Source organism: Chaetomium tenue, assembly GCF_020726465.1.
Source record: "Chaetomium tenue strain MPI-SDFR-AT-0079 chromosome Unknown F5144scaffold_6, whole genome shotgun sequence".
NCBI classification, from domain to species: Eukaryota; Fungi; Ascomycota; class Sordariomycetes; order Sordariales; family Chaetomiaceae; genus Chaetomium; species Chaetomium tenue.
In genome coordinates, this window is record NW_027117334.1 from 3779570 (window position 1) to 3803054 (window position 23485).

At 56.0% G+C, this 23485-nt stretch overlaps 9 protein-coding genes across 9 annotated transcripts; 8 read left to right on the plus strand and 1 right to left on the minus strand.

Annotated features, from left to right (window-relative positions):
• Window positions 1-178: 178 nt before the first annotated feature.
• F5144DRAFT_551255 (uncharacterized protein) lies at window positions 179-911 on the plus strand (the record flags this gene model as incomplete). Its single annotated transcript, XM_066787682.1, has 3 exons — window positions 179-293; window positions 467-693; window positions 873-911. The coding sequence occupies 3 exons, from the start codon at window positions 179-181 to the stop codon at window positions 909-911; spliced, it is 381 nt and encodes a 126-aa protein (XP_066640490.1).
• Window positions 912-1408: 497 nt separating this feature from the next.
• F5144DRAFT_519206 (ERV/ALR sulfhydryl oxidase domain-containing protein) lies at window positions 1409-2815 on the plus strand. Its single transcript, XM_066786677.1, has 2 exons — window positions 1409-1919; window positions 2018-2815. The coding sequence occupies exons 1-2, from the start codon at window positions 1663-1665 to the stop codon at window positions 2514-2516; spliced, it is 756 nt and encodes a 251-aa protein (XP_066640491.1). The 5' UTR covers window positions 1409-1662; the 3' UTR covers window positions 2517-2815.
• A 263-nt stretch (window positions 2816-3078) lies between these two features.
• F5144DRAFT_595884 (nucleophile aminohydrolase) lies at window positions 3079-4072 on the plus strand (the record flags this gene model as incomplete). The annotated part of the gene is made up of 4 exons (XM_066790741.1): window positions 3079-3112; window positions 3179-3224; window positions 3367-3642; window positions 3754-4072. 4 exons carry the CDS (start codon window positions 3079-3081, stop codon window positions 4070-4072), a joined length of 675 nt encoding a protein of 224 aa, XP_066640492.1.
• Window positions 4073-5778: 1706 nt separating this feature from the next.
• Window positions 5779-6523, minus strand: F5144DRAFT_595886 (uncharacterized protein; the record flags this gene model as incomplete). The annotated part of the gene is made up of 3 exons (XM_066790742.1): window positions 5779-5965; window positions 6229-6266; window positions 6380-6523. The coding sequence occupies 3 exons, from the start codon at window positions 6521-6523 to the stop codon at window positions 5779-5781; spliced, it is 369 nt and encodes a 122-aa protein (XP_066640493.1).
• A 578-nt stretch (window positions 6524-7101) lies between these two features.
• Window positions 7102-9316, plus strand: F5144DRAFT_371513 (cyclin-domain-containing protein). The gene is made up of 2 exons (XM_066784502.1): window positions 7102-8974; window positions 9042-9316. The coding sequence occupies exons 1-2, from the start codon at window positions 7559-7561 to the stop codon at window positions 9210-9212; spliced, it is 1587 nt and encodes a 528-aa protein (XP_066640494.1). The 5' UTR covers window positions 7102-7558; the 3' UTR covers window positions 9213-9316.
• Window positions 9317-10690: 1374 nt separating this feature from the next.
• Window positions 10691-13288, plus strand: F5144DRAFT_595888 (P-loop containing nucleoside triphosphate hydrolase protein; the record flags this gene model as incomplete). Its single annotated transcript, XM_066790743.1, has 6 exons — window positions 10691-11054; window positions 11123-11656; window positions 11765-11913; window positions 11977-12117; window positions 12153-12655; window positions 12817-13288. 6 exons carry the CDS (start codon window positions 10691-10693, stop codon window positions 13286-13288), a joined length of 2163 nt encoding a protein of 720 aa, XP_066640495.1.
• Window positions 13289-14136: 848 nt separating this feature from the next.
• On the plus strand, window positions 14137-15632 carry F5144DRAFT_623646 (uncharacterized protein; the record flags this gene model as incomplete). Its single annotated transcript, XM_066792163.1, has 4 exons — window positions 14137-14831; window positions 14892-14917; window positions 14980-15068; window positions 15202-15632. Exons 1-4 carry the CDS (start codon window positions 14157-14159, stop codon window positions 15630-15632), a joined length of 1221 nt encoding a protein of 406 aa, XP_066640496.1. The 5' UTR covers window positions 14137-14156.
• A 3266-nt stretch (window positions 15633-18898) lies between these two features.
• F5144DRAFT_659009 (uncharacterized protein) lies at window positions 18899-19483 on the plus strand (the record flags this gene model as incomplete). Its single annotated transcript, XM_066793221.1, has 2 exons — window positions 18899-19171; window positions 19242-19483. Coding segments are annotated over 2 exons (443 nt in total), but the record flags the coding sequence as incomplete, so codon positions are not given.
• A 1065-nt stretch (window positions 19484-20548) lies between these two features.
• F5144DRAFT_615477 (uncharacterized protein) lies at window positions 20549-23198 on the plus strand (the record flags this gene model as incomplete). The annotated part of the gene is made up of 6 exons (XM_066791806.1): window positions 20549-21074; window positions 21128-21214; window positions 21275-21921; window positions 21979-22071; window positions 22140-22276; window positions 22323-23198. The coding sequence occupies exons 1-6, from the start codon at window positions 21025-21027 to the stop codon at window positions 23196-23198; spliced, it is 1890 nt and encodes a 629-aa protein (XP_066640498.1). The 5' UTR covers window positions 20549-21024.
• Window positions 23199-23485: the final 287 nt, after the last annotated feature.

Consider the following 23485-nt stretch of genomic DNA (forward strand, 5'->3'; position numbering starts at 1 on the left):
TTGGCGAGTTCATGCAGAAGCTTGCATCATAGTCTGGGCTGAAAATAAATGAGAGCCATATCCGGGAAAGCAGCCAATACCGATCCTACTGCCAGTCTGTTCCCAATCAGCAAATACTCAGAATCAATACCACATTTTATTCACCTTTTGTATCATCGTGAGACACAATTTAAACACCATGGAGTGGGCCAAAGACCAGTACAACAAGCAATATGAGAATTGGGTCCCCTGGCTGGAGGACATCTACTTGCGTTATTTCACCCGCGACAACAAGGCGAGCTACACAACGCGGGGTTAGTCATCTCTTCCTACTAACCCTCATTCACAACCCCATCTCAGGCTCTCTCCCCTCTTCCCATCCTCCTGCTCCTCCTCCCTTCCTCTCCCACCCACCCATCACCACTGCACCCACCCCAACAGTCCCATCACCACCACCCCTACTAACCCCGAACCCAACACCGTGCAGAAAACCTCGCCAAAACCAAACTCACCTCCAACCCCCAAGCCAACGCCCTCCAAGGCAACGTCAACGACCTGGTCGCCAACCAAGTCGGACAGGACGGGCTGGCGCGCCCCCTCGGCGACGCCATCTCGCGCGAGGGCATCAACCGTGCCGAGAGGCAGGGCAAGGATGAGAGCGGTGGCTATGTGCCGCGCGAGGTGACTGGCGCGGGTGAGGCGGTTGCGGGGGGTGTGAGTGGTGTTGGGGAGGGGGTTGTTGGGGGGGTTTGGAAGTGAGTGGGTGAGTGAGTTTGGGGGGTTGGGGTTTGGATGTAATGTTGGTTGATGGTTGGGTTATACATCGCCTTTTTTATGCAACAAAGTTCGAAATTGTTATTAGTTTTAGTTAATTATAGTTATCTTTTAACGAGCATAACAATACCTTTTGCTTAACTGGCCTGGAGGCCTAGTGAAGGATGGGTTCTGTCTCGGGTTGAGACAGCCAGGATCGGGTGAACGAGTCAAATCAACCGAGTTCAAGGCAGAAACATTCAAACCTGCTAATACCCTCGAGAAACAGCATAAAAAGAAAGAATTCCGAAGACTTTCACAGTTGACCGCCGATTCAAACACGAAGGGTTAAATGAGAATGGGAATTTGAAAGTCGATATCCACAGTCATTTTACCAGCTCAGCCGCTCAGGGGCCACTAATCATGACGTTGGCATGGAAACAGGCGAGAAAAAAGGGGAAGAAATGCATTCCTGCGATACCAGCTGTTTGACATCGGTGTTGTTGAAATAAGGTCATGATCGAGGGCTCGAAGTGAACTCGGTTGAAAGCTACCTAACTACACTCGAATCCAAGGTCTGAAATACCCAACCCTCAAGGTTCATATTTACCTACGGCGCAAAGCGAACCCTGCAGGCCTGATCTGCAGACCCAGACCTCGAATTGCCTGCCGAGAGACGCACCCCACCAGCCCCTGCCGAGCTGCCGCAAACCCCTGCGCTTGGCCACCACGCAGAACATCCGACCCTCATACCACTTATTTTGGCCTTCGCAACTTTCTTTGTCGCTGTCGCGTGCAGTCATTCCTTTGCAATTATTTTCTTGGCTTGTTGGTACCTTTTTGGCGTATCCTACCGGCGCCCTACACCCGCTTTACATTTACAATTCAGTCATTTAGCGGCTTGCGCGACCACACTACGAGAAGACGGCGATGGCGCGGCGACAGCACTTGACGCTGACGCTGCTGGCCGTCATGCTCTTCCTGAGCCTGACGTACTTCATGGCCGGCAAGTCGAACACCGAGTACGCCCCAACCACGAAACTCGACGACACGTTCCTCCCCGGAGCCGCCGACGACAGCGCAAGCGACAGCCTCCCAGCCGGCGACAGCTTCTCAGCCGGCGACATCTCCGACCGCATTCTCCAAGGCGGCTCCATCGCGCCCAAACTAGGGAATGCCACAGCCAAGTGAGCACCACCCCCCTCTACCTACCCTCCCCCCCACTCCCAACAAACGCACACACACACAGCACAACATAACTAACCCCCTCCCCCCTCCCCCCCAGAGCCGAACTCGGCCGCGCAGCCTGGAAGCTGCTGCACACCATGATGGCGCGCTTCCCCGAGACCCCCAGCGAAGACGACAGCCTTGCCCTCAAGACATACATGCAGCTGTTCGCGCGGCTGTACCCGTGCGGGGAGTGCGCGGCGCACTTCCAAAAGCTGCTGCGCAAGTACCCGCCGCAGACGAGCGGGCGCAACGCGGCGGCGGGGTGGGCGTGTTTTGTGCATAATGAGGTGAATAAGAGGCTGAAGAAGGAGGTGTTTGATTGTAATAAGATTGGGGATTTTTATGATTGTGGGTGTGGGGATGAGAAGAAGGGGGAGGGGAAGGGAGAGGAGAAGGGGGAGGAGGGGAAGAAGGGGGAGGGGGAGAAGAAGGGGGAGGGCGAGGGAGAGGGTAAGAGTGTGGATGAGGGAGGTGAGGCGAAGAAGGGGGATGAGTTGAAGGGGAGGGAGGGGGTTACGGTGGAGAAGGAGGAGGGCTTGACGAGGGGTGGGTGAAAGGGGTGTTGTGTAGAGAGGGTGGGTGAAGGGATATTGCATAGACCGGACGGCGTTTGGGGTGAGGTTCTTAGGATTTGATACTGGGTATCCTGTACGAAGTACTGCGTATCTGGGGGCACATCGACCATTTTGTGGGGCTTGCCTTCACAGGTGCATGCCAGCCCTTGAAGGCCGCTTCGCTCCGTGACGGATGGATAATCTTGATTACGGGACCATCGACGGGTTCTCTCACGGTTCTCGCAATTGGAGGTACTTTACTCGCACCTTGTTTATTGAATTGCATTTCAAAATAATTCATCCGGTTCCTCCTCGAATCGATGCACAACTGCGATAAGATAAGACCGCGGGGCGTCAGCTCTCACGTGATGCGCCTCAGCCTGGCAAGGCGCACGCGCGTGTCGGAGCTGCCTTGAGCTGGATGGAGCTTGGAGCTTCCCAACAACGACAACCCACCATACCCTACGATCCCCAGAACTGCGACCCCCAGAACAGCCCGCGACCACGACTTCTCTCTTCCTCGGCCGACAACATCACCCACAATACACATAACCACATAACCATGGAGTTCGGCAACTCGGGCTCGCTGAGGGAAGGCATGCAACCCCCGCCGTCCCTCCACCTTGATGTCTCGCCGGTGCACTAACCGTTGCCGGGCACAGATGGCATCCATCTCGACATGGACCGATTGAAGAAGGGTGAAGTCAAGTAAGCCATGCTCACCGCAAGCCATTCCCCCCTCAAAACATGCTGCTAACCCCTCCCCAGCCTAGGTACCTCGATGTAAGTCGGACCCCGCCGGCGCCACGAACCCAACCCAGCGCAGCGCACCCTAACTCAAACGACACAGCATGGCGGTGACATTCAAAGACGGCGTGATCCTCGGGGCGGACTCGCGCACAACAACGGGCGCCTACATCGCGAACCGCGTAACCGACAAACTGACCCAGGTACACGACACCATCTGGTGCTGCCGCTCGGGCTCCGCCGCCGACACACAAGCCGTCGCCGACATCGTCAAGTACCAGCTCGAGCTCTTCGCCATGACCAACGGCAAGCCCCCGACCACCCAGACCGCCGGCGCCATCTTCCAGGAGCTCTGTTATGCCAATAAGGACCGGTTGTCGTGAGTACCACATCGCACATACACATGCCATGGAGAGAGAGAAGGGGGGGTTCGGGGATGGGAGAGTCGGTTTTGAGTCATATGGTGCGGCGCTGACAGCACTGACCACAGGGCCGGCCTGATCATCGCGGGCTGGGACGAGCGCCACGGCGGGCAGGTGTACAGCATCCCGCTGGGCGGGTCGCTGCACAAGCAGCCGTACTCGATCGGCGGGTCGGGCTCGACGTACATCTACGGGTTCTGCGACGCCAACTGGCGCGAGGGCATGGAGGAGGCCGACGCCGTCAACTTTGTCAAGGACGCCCTCAAGGAGGCCATCAAGTGGGACGGTAGTTCCGGCGGTGTCATCCGCATGGTTGTGTTGACCGCCAAGGGGGCTGATAGGCACCTGTACTTGCCGGACACGGATTACAAGGTGCGGCATGAGTGATGATTGATGGGGGGTGGTAGTTGGGGGGTTGGTTTGGGGGAACGGTACATGACGAGCCTAGGCCGCGCGGCTGGGCGTTGTACAACAACAATATCATCCGTTCGGGTCCACAACACTTCTGGGGGTCGTGAGTGCACATGTTATAGCATGGGGATGCGGGAAGGCGAATCCGACGTCTGGGGCCGTCAAGTACAGCCGCATCGTCACCCCCATTGGACAATAGCCGGCGCTGCCCTGCTATTTTATGACGGGACTTGCCCCAAGGAGCTGTCGCCCTTTCCATGTTCGCCGTCGAGGCGTGCCCGAGTTAAGGAACCCATTTCCCAATGGGAATCCAGTGAGTTCTCGGCCCGGCCTATTTTACGTGGGTTATAGAAACCATCACCGGCCCTGGGTTTCCCCTAGCGGGTGCTTGTGCTGCATGCCCGTTCGGTTATCATACGAAGTCAGCAACAACTTACCCCCTCCCCTCAGCAATGCATTACCAAGCCACCCCTGTTACTTATTCCAATGAGAATTTCGCTTGCTAGAGAACGGGCGTGCTTTGTGATGGAGTCCAAGCCAGTGACTGTGATGGTTGGTGCCAGATGCCGCGTAATTCGGTTCTGATGTCCGCTTGCCCGGGGTCTATCTGCTCTATGCCCGCCCTTTATTTCAGGAGATCCTTATTACCGGGGCCGGTGTTGAGAAAGCACGGGGATGGTGTAAGGATGGATGGCACAGCACGGGCGTAATCGGGCGGTCGGTGTGAGGGAGAAAGTGCGTATGTCGGAGGCGGGCAGACATATGAGGTTCCTGGAGCGGTTTCTGGCGGCGGTTCCCGATGATCCGAGATAGTTGAGTCTTGCTGCAACGTCAAGAGTATTCCATCGCCGCCCCTCTCTTTGCACGTGTTGGAGTCCTGGATAACGGGTCGACATTCGCTCTGCTAGCCTCTCTCGTTTGTGAAGCCGTCATGGTGTCGCACGCTGATGTCATGGCCATTGGAAAGTGTCACCAGTTGCTCGTGATACGCTGAATGGCCGCGACATGATTCTTATTCTCGAAACTGCAATGCGGTGTAGGTTCTAGACGGCACGTGGATGACTCCAAGCTGTCATCGAGACCCACGTTCGACAGTAATTGGCGCGTGTTCTATTGTTCATTGTTCAGGGGAAGTTGTATTGTCATCATCTACAACCCGCCCTTGCCGGACTCAAGCGACTCAGGTACGTAACTAGGCACTGGCTGCATCCGCAGCATTGGAACTGCATCTCATCCATCACGTTCAAGGAGGGGCAGAATGTCGGTGAGGGACCAACCCCCGCTCGCTCCCGCCGTCACCCCTCCCCCGTGGTCGCCTCGCGCCATCAGATTGGCTGCACCCGAGGAGGGAATTCGATGCCTCTGGGCTCGAATCCCTTGTTGGCCGGTCTTCGGGTTTTTGCGCAGGAGACCCAGGGCGGGCCTTCCTTACGTAGGCCGCAAAATGGGTCGCGCGACTGCCTTTTGCATGGCATGAGAGGAGTTACAGTAGCTACAGGACACAGGTGACAGGAAGGGCCTTGCTTCTTGCATGAGAAAGACGCAAGGCAACAAGCAAACGCGGCTTCCCGACGTAACCGACCCTGGGATCTATTGGCGAAATTACCCCTACGGCCGATGGGAGGAGGCGAGATGGTCCAGGATACCGAGAATAAATGACCTGATTATAGGAGCCCGTCACATCATCCAGTGCGGACGAGCCGCGCGATGCCGTGCTCTGAAGCGCGATGGGTGTGGATGCTCGCGGCTGGAACCCCACTGATGAGCTGAAGTGGGGGAAGAACAACCGCGCTGGTTGCAGTGGGTCCGCCTTCTCCGATCACCACTCCACTTTCTGTTATCAGTGCCGGCGGGCAATCGCCCGAACTTCTTGTATGAGAGCCCGAGCGGCATTTATGGGTTTGTTTAAAGTTTGATATCCTTGATATCCTCGGACGAGAATCAAAAAGTAAAGGCACAAAGGTCGGGCCCAATCTATCAAGAAAGCGGGCCGTTCCAGGTTCCTTAGTTGCATTTTTCATCTCATTCGCAGTGGCAAGCCCGCGGCTCCTTCCAAGCCCCAGGCGGCAAGGCCAGGCCCTGAGCGTGGGCCACCCCCTGTTCGGCTTACCCACACGTGGCGGGGCCGGGACACACTGCGCTGAGCGACCAGGGCAGAGAGGGTCGTCGTCTGTGCAGTTCCACTGAACGGACCAGGCGTTATCGCAGGCCTGCTCTCAGCTCGGCCATGCCGTAGTTAGGTATTTCTTTTCGAACCTCGACCTTGATTTTGGTCTTTTCTACCTTTGCTCCTCCTTTGGCTCTTTTTTCGCCTTTGGCTTCTCCGGTTGATTTTGCCCTGGGCTGGACCGGAGAGTGCGCGTCGTTCGCAACATTCATCCCTCGGTTGTCGACTCGACCTCCAGCCCTGCGGCCACTCCTTGGCATTGCTTCATCCGCCCTCATTCTACAATAATATCACCATCACCACCATCATCGGTTTCGGGTCCTCTCCCGGATTTTGTCGCTGGGCGGGTGATTGTATCAACCCTTTCTTCCAGATCGAACTGCCTCCTTAGTCCCATCTCTTGCCGCCCGCGACTGCGTTGTGGCCCGACCGTGCGTCATCCATCGACATCTGTTTCAGGTTCCACGACTCGCCCCCTTCCTGATCGTCGCCCTTGCCTCGCGCAAGCTCGATACGAATATAACGCCCCGACTCCTTCGAAGTTGACATAGAATTTGGCCCCCTACTTTTTTAGGAGAGTAATACTACGTATTTATCTTGTGTAAGTTATTGTCATATTTTCTCGTTTGTGGTTTCATCTCATACTTGTCCGGTAACCCCTCGGCCAACCCTGTTCCAACTTCCGTGCCGGACTCGGCTTCAGTCTTGTTTGCTGTTGAACACCTTTGTGGTCTTGTGTTCGCTGTGCCGGCTTCGGTGGCGTCACTTCCCGGTCAAATCCAACCGCCGTTTGCGAGCCGAGACACCATCACCGCCAACCCAACCGTGCATTTCCTGCGCCGCCCGGCTAGTCGCGAAACGACGAGACTGTCTCAGGGGGGTTGCCATTTGCTTCCTTGGTTGTTCTGGCGCATGTCACCGATGACAGCATTCCGAGCACGCCGCGTGTAGTGCCGCTCGCAGCCAACGCTGCTGCATTCCCTCGTTTACCCTACCCTTTTCCCACTACCTTGTTTCGTCTTGGAGCATGCCGGCGACCGTTTGCTATCTCTCAACTTGACCCGTATCTCATATCTTCATGCGGCCTGTTGCCGAGTTCGTGTCGCCGAATGCACCGGAGCAGTCCCGGCTCTTTCTCGCCCTGGACCCAGTATTATTTGGCCAGCCAGAAAAACCCGTGCTAATTCTCCGCTATTTGCAACACAGCCACCTTCCCGCCTTGGCCTCGACCTCCCGCCGCCCAATACATTATCCCTTCGTCGGCAACCGCCACGGAGCCCGACCGCCGCAATAGCATGGCTACCATCATCGGGGATGTTTTTGCTGATTCCCCATCACGCTTCCATGGTATGATTGGCGGCCATACCCACGACATTCATTATCAGAGCCGGTCTGCGAGCCGATCCCGCGACCGCGAAGCCCAGCCCCACCATACGTCACGCCCGACCGAGAGCCCACGAAGACCTTCAACCTCATTACCAAGCGCGCCAAACCGCACACCGAGCCGGCGCTGCAGGGACGAACAAGCACAGGAGAAGAACACCGCAAGGCAACCAGACGCCCGGCTACCCTCGCCGCCACCCTCCTCGTCGTCGTCCCAACCATCATCCGCCGGTACGCAACCACAACACGAGATACCTCGAGATGGCGTCCAGGACCCAACCCCCGGGTCGTTTTCCGCCTCCAACTCGAGCGCCTCGTCGGCGAGTACCGCCCCAACCGTAATAGCGCCGCCTTCGAGGTCCATCCCCTCCCCCGATTCCGATAGCGGTCCGCACTGGAACTCGGCGCATCTTGAGACGGCCGGTTCTGCATCCATCCCCCCATCCCTCGACAATCCTCCCGAATCACCGATACAGACGCAGACCACGGTCCGAGTCCGCGACCTCGCACATATACAAAGCTTGGCAAGAGCGGACATGCTCAACGGCACCGCGCCGGGCATTGTAAACGACCCCCCACTACAGCAGATGAAGTACGAGATCAGCGGCATGCCCATCGGGGACATTATCGAGATGGTGGCTGCGCTGCTGACCAAGATCACCACCACCAACGACCTCCAGCACGACGCCCTCAACCGCAACGCGCACCACCTCCGGCAGGCCCAGGCGCAGGCAAGGGGCGAGGAAGGGGCTGGTGACGGCAGCATGACGCCGCTCAGCAGTAGTGTGCTGGCCTTCCACGGCAAAAATGTGCCCGCCATCACGATCCTGAGCTACCTCAGCCGCATCCACAAGTATTGCCCGACGACATACGAGGTCTTTCTTAGCTTGTTGGTATACTTTGACCGCATGACGGAGCGCGTGAACGACATGGTCATGAAGAGCGAGGAGGGGCGGCGCTCGCAGCTTGAGACACAGCAGCCGCAGCCACCCCCACTACAACAGCCGCGGGTCTCCACCGACGCCGACAAGGACACGGTCATGCGCGACCACGATGACGACGAGGACTCGAGTGATGCGACCGAGACGGACTCGGAGTTGGCCGACTCAACAGACGGAGACGAGATCCCGACCAGTGCACCGCCGGTGGGGAGGAAACCGTCCGCCGCCAACCCCGTGACCACCCCCGCGGGAGCAGCAGCACAGCCGCAGCAGGCCACCTATTTTGTCGTCGACAGCTTCAACATTCACCGCCTTATCATTGCCGGCGTTACCTGCGCCAGCAAGTTCTTCTCCGACGTCTTTTACACCAACTCGCGCTACGCAAAGGTATGTTCTTTTTTTTTAATTTGCTGCGGTGCGTGTGATACGGTACGGTGCTAACACCTTAACGCAGGTCGGCGGTCTCCCCTTGCCGGAACTGAACCACCTAGAACTGCAGTTCCTCCTTCTAAACGACTTCCGCCTGGCTGTGCCCGTCGAGGACCTCGAGGCCTACGCCACCATGCTAGTCGAGTTCTACGCGCGCGAAGTGGTTTCGCAGCGGACGGCGCCCCGCTCGGATTAAGTGGGCTGGCTGGGCTAGGCTAGGCGGGATGAGCTAGATGAGGTGGGGATATGGCTAATTCGGATGGACCAGCGGGGATTGGCGGTGATGATGTACCAGCGCGCAGCGGAGCTAGAACGCAAAGGCGGAGGGCGGGGGGCTGATTTTTTCACGCTCACATACGGGAGGGAGGCCAGGCCGGCCTTTTCCCTTGTTTGGATTACGAGTACTAGGGACGGACGCTACGGTCGGGGTCGGCGGTCGGTGCGGTCGGTGCGGTCGGGGAGTTGGGCGGGTGTTGCATGACATGACAGACAGACAAACAGACAGACGCGGGCGTTTTTGTGTGACGAAACCCTATTAGAGCGGCGGTTCTTGACTTGATTTGTTTTTGCACTTGACTTCGCTTGGTCATGACGTGGTGGTATAGTGCTCGCTGGTGCTGTTGCTTTGGTTGCCCGGACGGATGGTTGGTTGCTGCCCGGTTCGGCCAAGGGCAGAGATACCTACCCGGTATCTATCTACCTAGGTACCCTGGCGCGCTTTGTATCTCCCTGTAAAGTGGCGTTTGGAGTCAACGCGCGAACACAACGCACGGGTGGCCCAGGTCCCAACTCCTGCGAGGTCAAAAAGGGTCCATTAGATAGCATCAAGTTCGCGAGACAGTCGTCTGTATAACGCGCTCCGGGCTATAAATGGATGTATATAAGTTGGCACCGGCCATTAAACACTTTTATCGAGTCCAAGAAGGACCACGTGTTGTATTGTTAGCATATACAGGGAAATAGTGCCCGCAGAACGTGAAACACATCCACGAAGAAGAGCTGTCGTGAGATGTGTTAACATTACAACATGTCACAAGATCATCAGAAAAGTTAGGAATTTGGAGATGATCAACTCGTTTCAGTGACAGGCAATTGGCAAAAGCACGAGGGCAATATGATGTTTGATGGTGCAGAGGTGGGTTCATCCATCCCTTCTAGTCGCACAACCTCACTATGGTGGGAGTGTTCGTCAGAGTCGTGCTTACCAGGCTTGGGGTAGCAACCCGGGGACAGCTTGTATCTTGGTGGCATGCTGCTTCTGTCAAAGGTGTGCTGCTGCCGGTGCTGTTTTCATTTGCTCATCCCCCGTTCGACTTCTTCTCCCATTCAGGCCGTGACGTTGCATTTATTGTATACCGAGGTAGGTACTGATTTATCAGGCCTGGATCAGACGGCCAATCCATTTTCTCGGGCAATTTAATCCGATCAAAAAGAGCGGTGTTGCCAATATCGAGTAACCTCTTGAATCCCCGGAACCGTATTTCTTGTCATTTTTTTCCGTTCCGACTTTTCGCGGAAAACATTTTGAAACTTGTTTCCCAGTCGCAGGTCGTGTTTGAATTGGCCATCAATAACAACAAACAAACATCTCGTATCTTGCCGTTCGAATTAGAGCGTTCGCCTCAAAATATCGACCAAAATCCGGACAAATTGTCGACACAATCTCCCCTACCGATGGCATCAAGCTCCGAGCGCTATCATACTATTCCCTACCCCCGGAACCCGGGGTTCTATGGGAGGGATGATATCCTCCAAGCGATCGCCACTGCCTTCGAAGAGCAATCGACACAGACTCAAATAGCATCGGTCGCTCTATGGGGCACTGCTGGTATCGGGAAGACACAAATTGCGCTCGAAGTCGCCCACAGACATTGGTCGCAAGGCGAAGGAGCCGTCCTGTGGATTAAAAGCGAGACTTGTGTCAAGGCCGCCGATTCTTTCAACGACGCGGCGCGGGACCTGAACTTGGATGGATATCCCGGATCAAACAACAACGATGACAGTAAGAATCTGGTGCTTCGGTGGATTCGGAACACAGGTGATTACGGACTCCCCGCCCCGCAGGCGTGAGCTTCTTCTAACGATACCTGCCTGTCTCTGATCTAGATGCCCCATGGCTACTCATCTTTGACGACGTCCAAAGCCACGAACAATTGGTCGAAAACTGGCCTATAGTCGGCCGTGGAAAGATCCTGATAACTTGCCAGAGCGAACCAGTTGCCGAGTCTGGGCCGGTATCGACATCAATCGAGGTCCCTGCTTTTACAGTTGCCGAAAGCACCGAGCTGATATTTCGAATTCTACGCAACAGGTCGCCAGAGGCAGACGAAGTGGCGGCAACAAACCTACTGTCCGCAAAGCTCGGGGGGCTTGCACTCGCAGTCGATATTATCGCCAGACAGATTAAGGTTTCGCGTCACTTCAAGTCTGTGGCCGACTACCTGCCACACTTCGATCAGAATCAGAACCGGGCGCTAAATCAGCCAAGGCGCGGGAATGGAGACTTCTGGTATTCAAAGCACTTCGTCAACCTCTGGAAACCAGGGTTTGATGACCTGAGTGATGATGCCGCCGAGATGTTGGGCATACTCTGCTTCGTGAGCCCCGAATCCATCCCGATGTTCCTCTTTAGGGACGGCGGTTGGAAAGAAGCTCAACCAGGATGGACGTTCTTGGAAGACACGGAAAGGATAGTACACCTGAGGCTACCTATCAAACTTTTGTTTGATGTGCCAAGCTAACTTAAAGAATATAGATACGAAAAGGTTATGGACAGCCTTCTTGACCGCTCGTTAGTCCGAATCAACGCCGCAGTGGGCCTCATTTCGGTTCACCGTCTCATACAGGAAAGTTACTTTCCTCGGATGACGAGTGAATCTAGGAACAAGGCATCCCAGGTAGCTCGCATCGCGCTCCGCCGGCATTTTCCGCAGCAACTGGCCTCCGCTCCGCACTTCTAGTTGAAGTGGGATCAATGTGACAGTTTGCAGCAACACGTCACGGCCTTCAATGAGCGATACAGATCGATCAGAACTTGTAATGTCTTCTCACCTTTGAAACCACAGTATGCTGAACTCATATGTGACCACTCATGGTACTTAGTTCCTCTCCATTTTGGGTCGATCTGGGCTAACAGCACCTCAGGTACTTGGTTGAGATTCAACACTTCCTTGCAGCGGAAGCCGCGCTTGTGTCTCTCCTAGGCGATATGACCCATCACGTGGGTAAAGGGAGCTCTCCTCTAGGTGCTAGGATCCAGCGCAATCTCATGGGTTTGTACGAGAGGACAGGGCGCAGCAAAAAGGCGCGTGCCGCTGCTGAAATCGAATATGACATGCGGCGTTATGATTGTGCAAATCAGGGCCCAGACAATGCCAACCGCCATAACGATGTCGGATATACCTTAGTATCGGAGTACAAGGCGTCGGAAGCCATCACGTTCCTTGACAGGGCAGTGGCCATCGCAACGGTGTACAGCGAACCAAAGTGTTACCAAGACTACAACATCGATCAGTTCCTGCGGAATAGGGGCCGTTGCAAGGCGCAACTCGGGCAGCTTGACGAGGCTCTGGCCGATTTCTCCAAGGCCGAGTTCTTTCAAGCCAAACTTTACGGGCCCGGTAGTCCTTATGACGGAGAGTGAGCTATGATCATCAATTCCCAGATTTTGTTCCTCCCTCGAACCCCTTTACTCCCCTCATCATGGCGCCCCCCCCCCCCCCTCCCTCTCCTCCCCACTCCTCTCCCCTCTCCCATCCCACACATACACAAACATATTCAACTAACACACCCCCACCTAGAACAAAATACGAGCGCGCCAAGCTCGCCGAACGAAAGGGCGACCTCAAAGCCGCCGAGCAGCTCAGCCGCGAAGCGCAAACCCTCCTCTCCGTCCGCAACCTTGAACACGCGAGCGTCGCCGCGGCGCTGTACCAGCGTGCTCGGATTGCGATGCTCCGGGGCAAGAACAACTTCGGCGGCAACTACAACAAGACGGCTCTGCAGTATCTGCGACAGGCACTGGCCATCTGCAAAAACAACGAGCCGCTCGGCGGGAATAGGGGCGAGGCGGCGAGGGTGCGGTGGCGCATGGCGCTGGTTTGTGGGCGCTTGGGTAGGGTCGAGGAGGCGGGTCGGTTGAGGGAGGAGGCGGAGAAGGTGAAGCGGGAGTTGGAGGATACGGGGGAGTATGCGGTTGTTCCGGGTGGGCTTGAGGGGGAGGAGAAGGAGGAGGCGGGGTGGGATGCGCTGGTTGGGTTGCTTTATCGGTGAGGGGTGAGGGGTGGATACCAGGAGTAGTTATTCATGTTTGGGGTATCGTGTGTGTCAACTCATAATGTAGATCTATGTCTAAACCTTGCTCGGCTTGCCTTTCTTTGTATCCTTTTCCCCGACTGAGGATCATACAGGGAGCTGTGCCGATCCGGTACATGTATCTGGTCCGGTTTGCCAAGATATGGCACTTGTGAACTGAGGTCAGATTTGTGATTCCGATGGCCCTTCGTCCTTCAAGTGCCTGGACCCTTTACCGCAGGCCGGTGTTGTTGGGATTCTGGACAGATTACAGGACTCCGTGGAACTCACAGAATGCTTTCTAGAAATCTTTCTGCCCCCCCCTGGGCCTTGTCCACCGGCGGTATCAACCTACAAAATAATAAATAGTAACTATAGCTATCAGCCTATCAGGCTGATTATTAATGTGACGGGGCGTATGAGGGAAGTCTGGTGACATGATGAATGAGTTGGGGTTTGCCTTGTGGGTCTGGCAGCGCAGAACTGGCTTCCTCTGGACGGACTCTTAGCATCGTTTGGGGCCGTCTTGTTTACAATTTACCCGCGCGTGGTCATGGTTTGTCAGGTAGGTTTGGCAGGCATTTGTTGGTACTGCACAATGATCCGCCGGCCAAGTTGCTTGGCCCTGCGGTTTGGCTGATGCTTTGGGCCTCTGCCGGTGTCGATCAGCGGGACTTCTAATCTACACTCGACATGTCTTCTTGGGTCCGGCTCAGTGTGCCTAAACGTGTCTGGTTAGGATCAGAGGCTACATTTCAAGCTGTGGTGGTTTAGTATTTGGGGCTTATCCTCGGGATGGCAGACTTTGCACTTTTACTCTAGTAATCGTCGCACCAAATCAAACATCATGGCTTCAGGTCCCAAGCACCAACGGGCTCTCGGACTTGTAGCTCTGCTACCCTGCTTGTTTCAGGCTGTCTTAGCTCATGGCTCACTCCACGAATACAGCTCAGTCCCGCTTACTCTAAGGCCCAGAGCCCTCGACATCGCATGCCCCTTGCCAGTCGACGACAGTGCGGTGGAGAGCTCGCCATGGACACACCCACCAGAATGCGAGCACACAACTGACGGCACCGCAAAGTACTGCGCCTACACCAACTCAAACCACGGCCCCCGCGGTTGGAGCATCATCACCACCCCGGAGACCGCGGCGAACAGCGCCTCCTTCCTCACCCAGCAGCTGAATGTGTCGAGCTCGCGAAATGCGCCATACAAGATGGTTGACATCCCCGGCAGGGGCAAGGGTATCGTCGCTACGAGGCCCATCAAGCAGTACGAGGAAATTCTCGTCGAGCACGCGGCCATGTTGGTGGACATCGCCTTCACAGTGAAGGTCCAGGCCACCCGGGGCTACCGGCTCTTGCACGCGGCCGTCGACCGTTTGTCGGACCCGGTCAGTGTCTGGGAGCTGGGCAAAAGCAACGGATTGGCGCAGGACGAGGTGGAGAATATCCTCAGGACTAATGCTTTCAACACGCCCATGGATGGGTTGCCGCACCTTGCGTTGTACCCGACTGTTTCGGTGGGTGCCCTGATCCGTTAGTAACTGATAAGCTGGGAAATAGGGCTAATCTGTGGACAGAGAATCAACCACGGCTGTAATCCGAAGTGAGTTTATAGCACTTAGTTCTGTAATCGACCGAAGAGGACCACGACTGACACACTACCAGCGCAAACACACGGCCCATGCTCGAAACCCTCCAGATCAGCATCATCGCCTCCAAAGACATTGCCGCCGGCGAGGAAATCACCCACAGCTGTAAGTCGCCATCCCCTTTCCTTGACCCCCACCCCCCAACAACCGTGACCCCCAGCCCTTACCCCATCCCACAACAACCAGCCCCTTAACCCAACACCCAAACACCACTAACCTCCCACCCCAACAACCCCAGACCTCCCCCTCGGCCTCACCTCCCCCGAACGCGCCCTCAAACTCCACCGCCAATGGAACTTCACCTGCACGTGCACCCTGTGCAGCTCCCCGGCCGCCACCCTCGCCGCCTCGGATGCCCTCCGGCGCTCCGTCTCCCGCCTGCGCAACGAAGCCATCGAAGCCTTCCAGGCGGGCAAGCCGTACGCGGCGCTGCGGCTGACGCGGCAGGTGGCGGGGCTGTTGGAGGGGGCACCGGAGGGGGAGTTGAGGCCGTTGTTGGGGGAGCAGTATGAGAATATGGCGAGGGTGTGGTTTGTGTTGGGGGAGAGGGGGGAGGCGGAACGGTGGGGGCGGAGGGCGTTGGAGGTGTTGGATGGGCCGGGGGTGGGGGTGGGGGGGTTGGAGGGGTTGTGGAGGCGGTTTGAGGAGGAGGAGGGGGGGCGGTATTGAGAGGGGGACAGGGGGAGGTGGTGAGGGCTGATGAGATGGGGTGGAAGGGGAGGTTGGGGTTGAAGTTGGGAAGGCGAATTGGTATTTGGGTATTTCGGGACTGGCTGGTCTGGGAGAACAAACGCTGGAATTAGATGTTGTGTTGTTATCAAACATGTATGGGTGGTAGTCAACCTAGGTAGGTAAGGAGGTAGACAGGCACAGATTAGGTCTACTATTGTTCAAGTTGCAATTTCCCGCCTCCATTAAGCCCATATCCTTCAGCCTTGACAATTCCCAATTTTTCACCTCTATTACTAACAATGAGATAATATCTTCATTCAACACATAACAAGAATTGACCTAAACAGGGAGAAGGGTGACGCATCTGGTACTAACCCCTCCTAGACGTATCCGATTTCCCCGGATGCCAAGTTGTCTAGGTCAATCAAGCGATGCGGTCCACGGAGTAAGATTCTCGGCAACAACCGTCATGGAAAGATTCGTTTATTGTTTCCAGAATACTACGGTAGGGGGGAGAGGCCTCCGGGATACGAATACCTCGACTTGTATCTAGACATTTGGGGTCTACATCGTGTGAACTGAACCAGGTTACCTGTAAGTCGGCATCCTGAAGTCCTTAGTTGAGGTTTCAATCTGACAGTCAATTAGGTAGCTACTTGGTCATTCCGAGGCTAACTGTAATCCCACCAGCCCGTTGTAAAAGATGAATAAGATCCGTCCCTAAATCCATCTCAAGCCTGCACCATCGCAGCTATAGGTCTGGTTGATGTGCGCATGTTGCTCGTCTTGTTTTCGCTAATTGTCAAGGCGGGGAGGTCCGGAACGTTCCAAAGCATCGGTTCAACTGCATACCCATCGGAGGATCAATACAACGGGGACGACAAGACTGAAATGCGCCGATAAACATTCGTTAACAGTGCCTCGTTAAACACTGTTGCAGTGGAATCCTTCGGGCGTGCGGGTTGATCCTTCAGCCCCCGCTAAACCCCAACACCAGAACATCTTATGTGGGGTGAGACACCCAATGGAAATGATGACGGGGAAAGAATTTGATGCCAAATGGAAATCTGGCGGACATGTGACCGGGGTCAGAAAGGGTTCCCTTCGCCATGCCCCTTGGCAATGTCTGAAGATGTCTGAATCCTTCACCGAAGCCGTCCTCGCCGTCTTGCTAATTGATGCGTTGGATTCTTGTTTTGGAGTAATGCGGAGAACAAAAAGAATAGAAAAGTTGGGGAAAAGTCGGGGGAGACGATGCTGGGACTGTGCCTGCACCGTGCGAATGGTTACCGCGACATACCGAATTCTGTCTCGTGCAGCTCGGGAGTGCCTGCCACCTACAGGTATGCAAGGTACCTACCATCTTGAGAAACACAGATGGAGCCCTTTCCTCATCCGGATTCGCTTCCAATCTTCTCCCTCAAATTCTGGAGACGGGAAACTCCGAACCCATGTTCATATTTTCTGCCTGCCACTAACCAACCAGCACAAGACGAACTGATTTGAATCTCCTAGCTCTCGGCCGTGGCGTGTTTCCCTCGGACCGATATCCCCACACAACGCAGAATCTTGACTCTTGTTCATGTACTGGCCGGGAATCCGTCCGCGTTCCCGGATTGGGGCCGGCTCCGTAACAACCGCAAACGGCGCCGGCGACGGAGGCTACGGTAGGCCCCAAATAACCCAACATCTACTGAACAAGCCGCTATCATAGTAGCTCAATGGGCCGACTAGAAGTGGAAGGCGGGGCATAAGAAGCGTAAGGACTTAGAAACCGGCGAAGTGATGGAATCAGCCTTGCAGGTCACAGGTGCGGCGGGACAGAGGTCTAAGCAGAAAAGGGCCAATGGCAGGATGGCCGACGAAGGCCCGTTAGCTCTTCTTCGTGAAGAGCGGTTGAGTCGTTCGAGCGTTGGGGGCTGATGTTCAGAGTGGATGTGAGGCGAAGGCCGCGCGGCTCAACATCTTTCCGCTGGGAGTAGTTTTGTTAGTGGAAGTGAAGTGAGCGCGGAGTCTGAACAGGCAGCCGATGTTTCGCATAACAGCCGAAACAACGTACGTACCAGGGATTATGACACGCTGCCGACGCCATTCTGCCCGTCAACCTGGATTTTTGCTCAACTAGCCCCACGATCATCTAAATCTGGACGTCGCCTGCAGGGCTGGGCCAAAAGATTGGTGCCGACACGTTTGTACAGGGAAGCGAGGGACCCTGGAGCATCGATTGTGTCCAATTGCGGTCTCCGCCAAAGAAGCTTCTCACGATGCTGTGGGTCGAAGCAATTCCCCGAGGGGCTAAGTATGTCCATACATTGCAGCTGCTGCACAGTTCCTGCGGCTGCCTCCTCATCAAATGTTCCCAAGTGGCAGGTCGTGCAGGCATGGTAGACGAGGTAATATAATAACAAGGGCGTCAATGAAACCTCCCTCCACATATTATGCCTCGCTAGGCTATGCGCTTGGCAGATTGAGACTCGTATTCGCGACATACTACCTATTCACGCGGGTGCCACGCTTGTTTCCTGTAGGCGGTATGGTATGTACTTGGTTAGAAAATCAATATTACAGTGTGCCCGTTACGATGGCTATTTCCAGCTTCGTAAATTCAACCTTCTTACCCATCAATGAAAGAACTACCTTCCAAACGAATACATCTCCGAGCACCGCGGGACCTAGGCACCAGTGTGGAGAATAGCCATTTAGTTAGACCGACAACTCGGTTACGGAAACAATTAACAAACTATGGTTGCGCCCCCTTGGCATTGGCTGACATACATATTTTCCGCCCCCATAAACAGATTATGTGTAGGCCCAGTCTTAGCTGCACCTTGGCACTATGGAGTGGTATTAACGGTCAGATATTGCTTTATGAAGAGCGCGATTGGAATCGCCTAGTAAATAAGCCTAGCCAAGGTCTGCGAGGAACAGGTTCTAGCCCCCAGGTTGCGAGGAACAGGATCTAGGTCCCAGGTGTGCATGCTACCGAGACGTGCCGTTTGTCTTCCATGATAGCTATGGATACGGGCTTCACCAACTGGGCTGCAAGGTCTGCTCTGACGTTCCTTGAGTCATTCTTGCTTCCCCGAGGGCGAGGCAGTATCAGATGCTGGCCGAGAGGGGGCGGAATGTGTATAAAAGGACCGTGGTACCCTCAGATTCTGTGACCACGCTCTCCATCCCACAGCTTCATCTCCAGCTCCTATCTCTTCAACCTACCTCACCTATCTCTCCCAAGCAGCTTCCCCAAAGCCACCGTACCAGCACCATGCAGTTCTCCCAGATCCTCGCTCTCGCCTTCGCGACCACGGCCATGGCCGCGGTCTTCACCGACAACAGCCCCATCCCCACCTCGGTGGCGCTCCCCGCCGACGCCGTCGTCATGGACGCCGACACCTTCGGCACCGCCGTCGACACCGCGAGCGCCAAGCTCCGTCGCGCGACCCTCCACGCCCGCGATTTCAGCATCTACGTGTGCGAGCACTCCAACTTCAACGGCGCCTGCCTGAACCTGAATGGCGTCGCGAGCGGCGTCTGCTGTAAGTCTTCACAACCGAGTGCAAAGTACCTATACAATGATTCAAAGCGGTATCTGATGCGGGAGAACAGACAATATCAACGGCATCTGGAACGATGTCATCTCGTCCACGGATACTCGCGGGCATACTTGCACCATGTTCCAGCACCAGGGTTGTAAGGGTGACCAGTCGACCGTCAATGGCAGGGTCAACTGGGGACACATGAACGACAAGATCAGCTCGTACAGGTGCTACGAGTAGATCACGGATCATGGCCCTGAGATGGAGAGGTTGCCGCTTGAGGTTCTGGAATTAGCTAGTGGTTCAGAGCATGGTCATAAAGGGGTTGGTCGGAAATCGAGGTATCTGCTATCAACATACCTAGTAGCTTACTGACCTTGGTTTCTGTCGGCCATGCCATGCTTAATGAAGCGTTGGTCGGTCATCATAGAGAAAATTCACCGATTGGACCCTCACTAGACCTCGCCTGTTGTACATACTATCGCGGTGACTTGGTAACCCCTGAGCGCCATAACTGCCTCGGTTAGGAACTTAGGTAGGTCGAGATTGTGTCGAATACGGCCGTGTAAGGCAGACTACCAGACGGGCTAGGAAGCAGGTGTGTTGTAAGCACTCCATACTGCTGCTATACGATTGGTTTAACATGCGGGTCAAAATCTTTTGGGTGTGTAACCGATGTCCTCCGCTGAAAACAGATGTTATCAGCTTCGGTGCTGACTAGGTGCGTACACAGTATGTGGACCGTGTCTGTCTCTATGCGCCTGGGCCCGATTCTTGACCCAGAAGGACCGCCGAGTCACTCGCTCACTTCCACACTTTTCAATGCACCGCGACAAACGGCCTTGGCCTCGGGGGCGGGGAGTAATTTTTCGACGTCAGCCAAGTCACGGCCAAGTGACGGCCAAGGGGCGGCCAAGGGGCGGCAAGTGTTCGGCGCCGAGGGCCAAGAACCGGGAGGCAGCGGTTACCGTGCCGGGTGTTGAAGAGCACTGTAAAGTGTTCGCAGACTCGAGTGTTTGGAGTCGAGTTTGAGGACACTGATGTTCTGTGCTCATGATAGTGGCTCGAACGGGAGGCAGGAGGTTAAAAAGGTCGAGACCAGTCGGAAAACTAAAAGGATCAAAAAGGCCTGCAATCGACGGGTCCGACCCATATCTTCGGGTTTTACAAGTATATGGACGTCAAAAAGGGGGGCCACTTCCACACAAAAGTGTGGTGTCCGACGGCCACGGGAGCACGTACCCGCAAACACTCGCACGTTTCTAGCAGCGTACTGTGTACAAGCAGCGTAACGTTGTAGTGTCGGATCCTCACTGCCAACCTTTTCCGGGGTGCAGTGCACCTCGGACTGCACCTGACTCGATACCCGCCGGGTGGGGATTTCTCACCACCAGACGACACAGACGATCCCTGGATGGCGCATCTGCCCACGCCATCAACCTTGATCCAACCCCGGACTTGGAGGACCCTGGATCGGGGTTGTTACCGCTCTCCACCTTGGCAACCTCGGACTTCCTTCCACTTGCCCGTTCCAAGGAGCGCGGTGGACCAGCCAAGAGAGGCCGATGGGGACGCCGAGAGCTCACTCATCACGCTCATGTTGAAAGTCGATGCGGTGGGCGCTGTGATGGCCACTGCGATGGTCATATGCTGCAGGGTTACACGCGCGGCATGCGGTGTTCAAGACCGCTTCTTAACCCGGGCCAGGCCCAGCAGGACGCATGTCTTGATTTCCCCTCGTTCCTCTTCCTCGGACGAACCTCCGTGTCTGGAGAGCCTTTCGAGTAATATAACCGCCATCGCCTTGTTCACCCCTCGCCCGCAAGAACAGGAATAGCCTATTTCCCACAGCCATGACCGACAGTGGGAGCTCGGATAGCATCCGGGCGGGCGATGATCAGTCGTACGGACCACCCCCGGAACCCAAGATATGCCCCAGTTAACGCCGGCTTGCAGCAACCCCAAAGGTGTCGCCGGAGTCCCTCTTGAGAAGGGCGTCTCTCACACGGAACATGTTGACCTCAACCGGAACCTCGAAGCCAGGTGAGCCCGTCCAGCCAGCAAGGATATGGATTGCCAAACTCACATGTCACCCCCATCTAGGATCAAGAATCCCTTGGAGGGCATCCCGCGAGATGAGCTGATGAGCCGGGTCGAAGTCTTCGCTCAAGAAAAGGGTCTCACCGAGCATCTTGCTCTGCTGCGCCAGGGCGCCCTCGTCGCACAAGACCCCAACAACTACGAAGAGATTGACGGCGCCGAGGCTCTGGACGACGAAGCCAAGGCGGCCCTCGTCAAGGAGGTCGAACACAAGTGGCACCTTCCGTCCAAGCTCTTCCTCACCATCATCACCTGCTCCATCGGCGCCGCCGTCCAGGGATGGGACCAGACCGGCACCAACGGCGCCAACATCTTCTTCCCTGCCTTCTACCACCTCGACCCGGACACCACGCGCGGCACCCTCTTGATCGGCCTCTTGAACGCCGGCCCCTACATCGGCAGCGCGTTTATCGGCTGCTGGCTCTCGGACCCCGTCAACAACCTCTGGGGCCGTCGCGGCGTCATCTTCTTTTCGGCTCACTTCTGCATCTGGCCTGTCATCGGTTCCGCGTTCTGCCAGACATGGCCACAGCAGCTGGCTTGTCGCCTTCTCATGGGGATAGGGATGGGTATCAAGGCGTCGACCGTGCCCATTTACGCCGCCGAGAACTCGCCCGCCGCCATCCGCGGTGCCCTCGTCATGTCCTGGCGTGAGTTTGATCTAATTAAGGGTGAGACTTGAAGTCTAGTTTGCTAACAAGCTCCAGAAATGTGGACCGCATTCGGCATCTTCCTCGGGACCGCCTTCAACCTCGCCGTTTGGAACGCGGGACATAACCTCAACTGGCGGCTGATGCTCGGTGAGTGTTTGCGATACATGCCCAATCTTCGTCCTACTCCTTCCGATCAACAACTCTAACATCCTCAGGCGCCCCCTTCCTCCCCGCCGTCCCCCTCCTCATTCTCATCTACATGTGCCCCGAGTCCCCCCGCTGGTACATGAAAAAGAACCGCTACGCCAAAGCGTGGACCTCCATGTCCCAGCTCCGCCACCACCCCCTCCAAGTCGCGCGCGACATCTTCTACATCCACTCCCAACTCGACCTCGAAGCGCGCCTCCTGCAAACCACCACCTACCACCCGCCGCCTCCTCGAACTCCTCACCATCCCGCGCGTCCGCCGCGCCACCCTCGCGGCCTTCACCGTCATGATCGCCCAACAAATGTGCGGCATCAACATCATCGCCTTCTACAGCACGACCATCTTCCAAGAAAACGGCGCGACCGACTTCCAAGCCCTGCTCGCCTCCTTCGGCTTCGGCCTCGTCAACTGGCTGTTCTCCTTCCCCGCCTTCTGGACCATCGACTCCTTCGGGCGCCGTGCGCTGCTGCTCTTCACCTTCCCCCAGATGGTGTGGACGCTGCTGGCGGCGGGGCTGTGCACGCTGATGGGGGAGGGCACGGCGCGCACGGCGCTGGTCGCATTGTTTGTGTATCTGTTTGCGGTGTTTTACTCGCCCGGGGAGGGGCCCGTGCCGTTTACGTATAGTGCGGAGGTTTTCCCGCTGTCGCATCGGGAGATGGGGATGGGGTTTGCGGTGGCGACGTGCTTGTTTTGGGCGGCGGTGCTGGGGATGACGTTTCCGTTTTTGTTGAAGGAGGCGAGTGTGGTGGGTGCGTTTGGGGTGTATGCGGGGTTTAATTTGGTTGCGTTGGTGATGATCTTCTTTTGGGTGCCGGAGACGAAGCAGCGGACACTCGAGGAGCTGGATTATGTGTTTGCGGTGCCGACGAGGCGGTTTGGCGCATATCAGTTGACTGAGGCCCTGCCGTGGTTTGTGAAGCGCTGGGTGTTTTGGCAGAGGGGGGCTGAGTTGCGGCCGTTGTATCAGTTTGACCAGCAGAAGAAGAGGGCGGCGGGGGGGACGGAGAAGGGGGTTGTGGGTGGGAGTGAGGGGAATGTTGAGGAGAAGAAGGCTGAGCAGTGATGGGGTTTAGGTTTGGTGGTGTGGGGTGGTGGTGGTGATAAAGGGAGGAGAGCTGGGCAGTTGGCTGGCGAGATCCATCATCCCGCAGCGGGATAGATTGATTTCTTTTCTTTCGGTTATGCCTACGGGCCCTGAGCGTGGCTTGGGAATATTACGAGGAGTTGACCATGTCGTTCTCAGTTTGTGTTACTTTTAAGGTGTGCTTGTGAAGTGGCGTGTTTACGAAGCGGTTGGCGACGTTGTCGAGAGTCAATGGTCGTGATGGGAGATACTACTGGACATTAGTG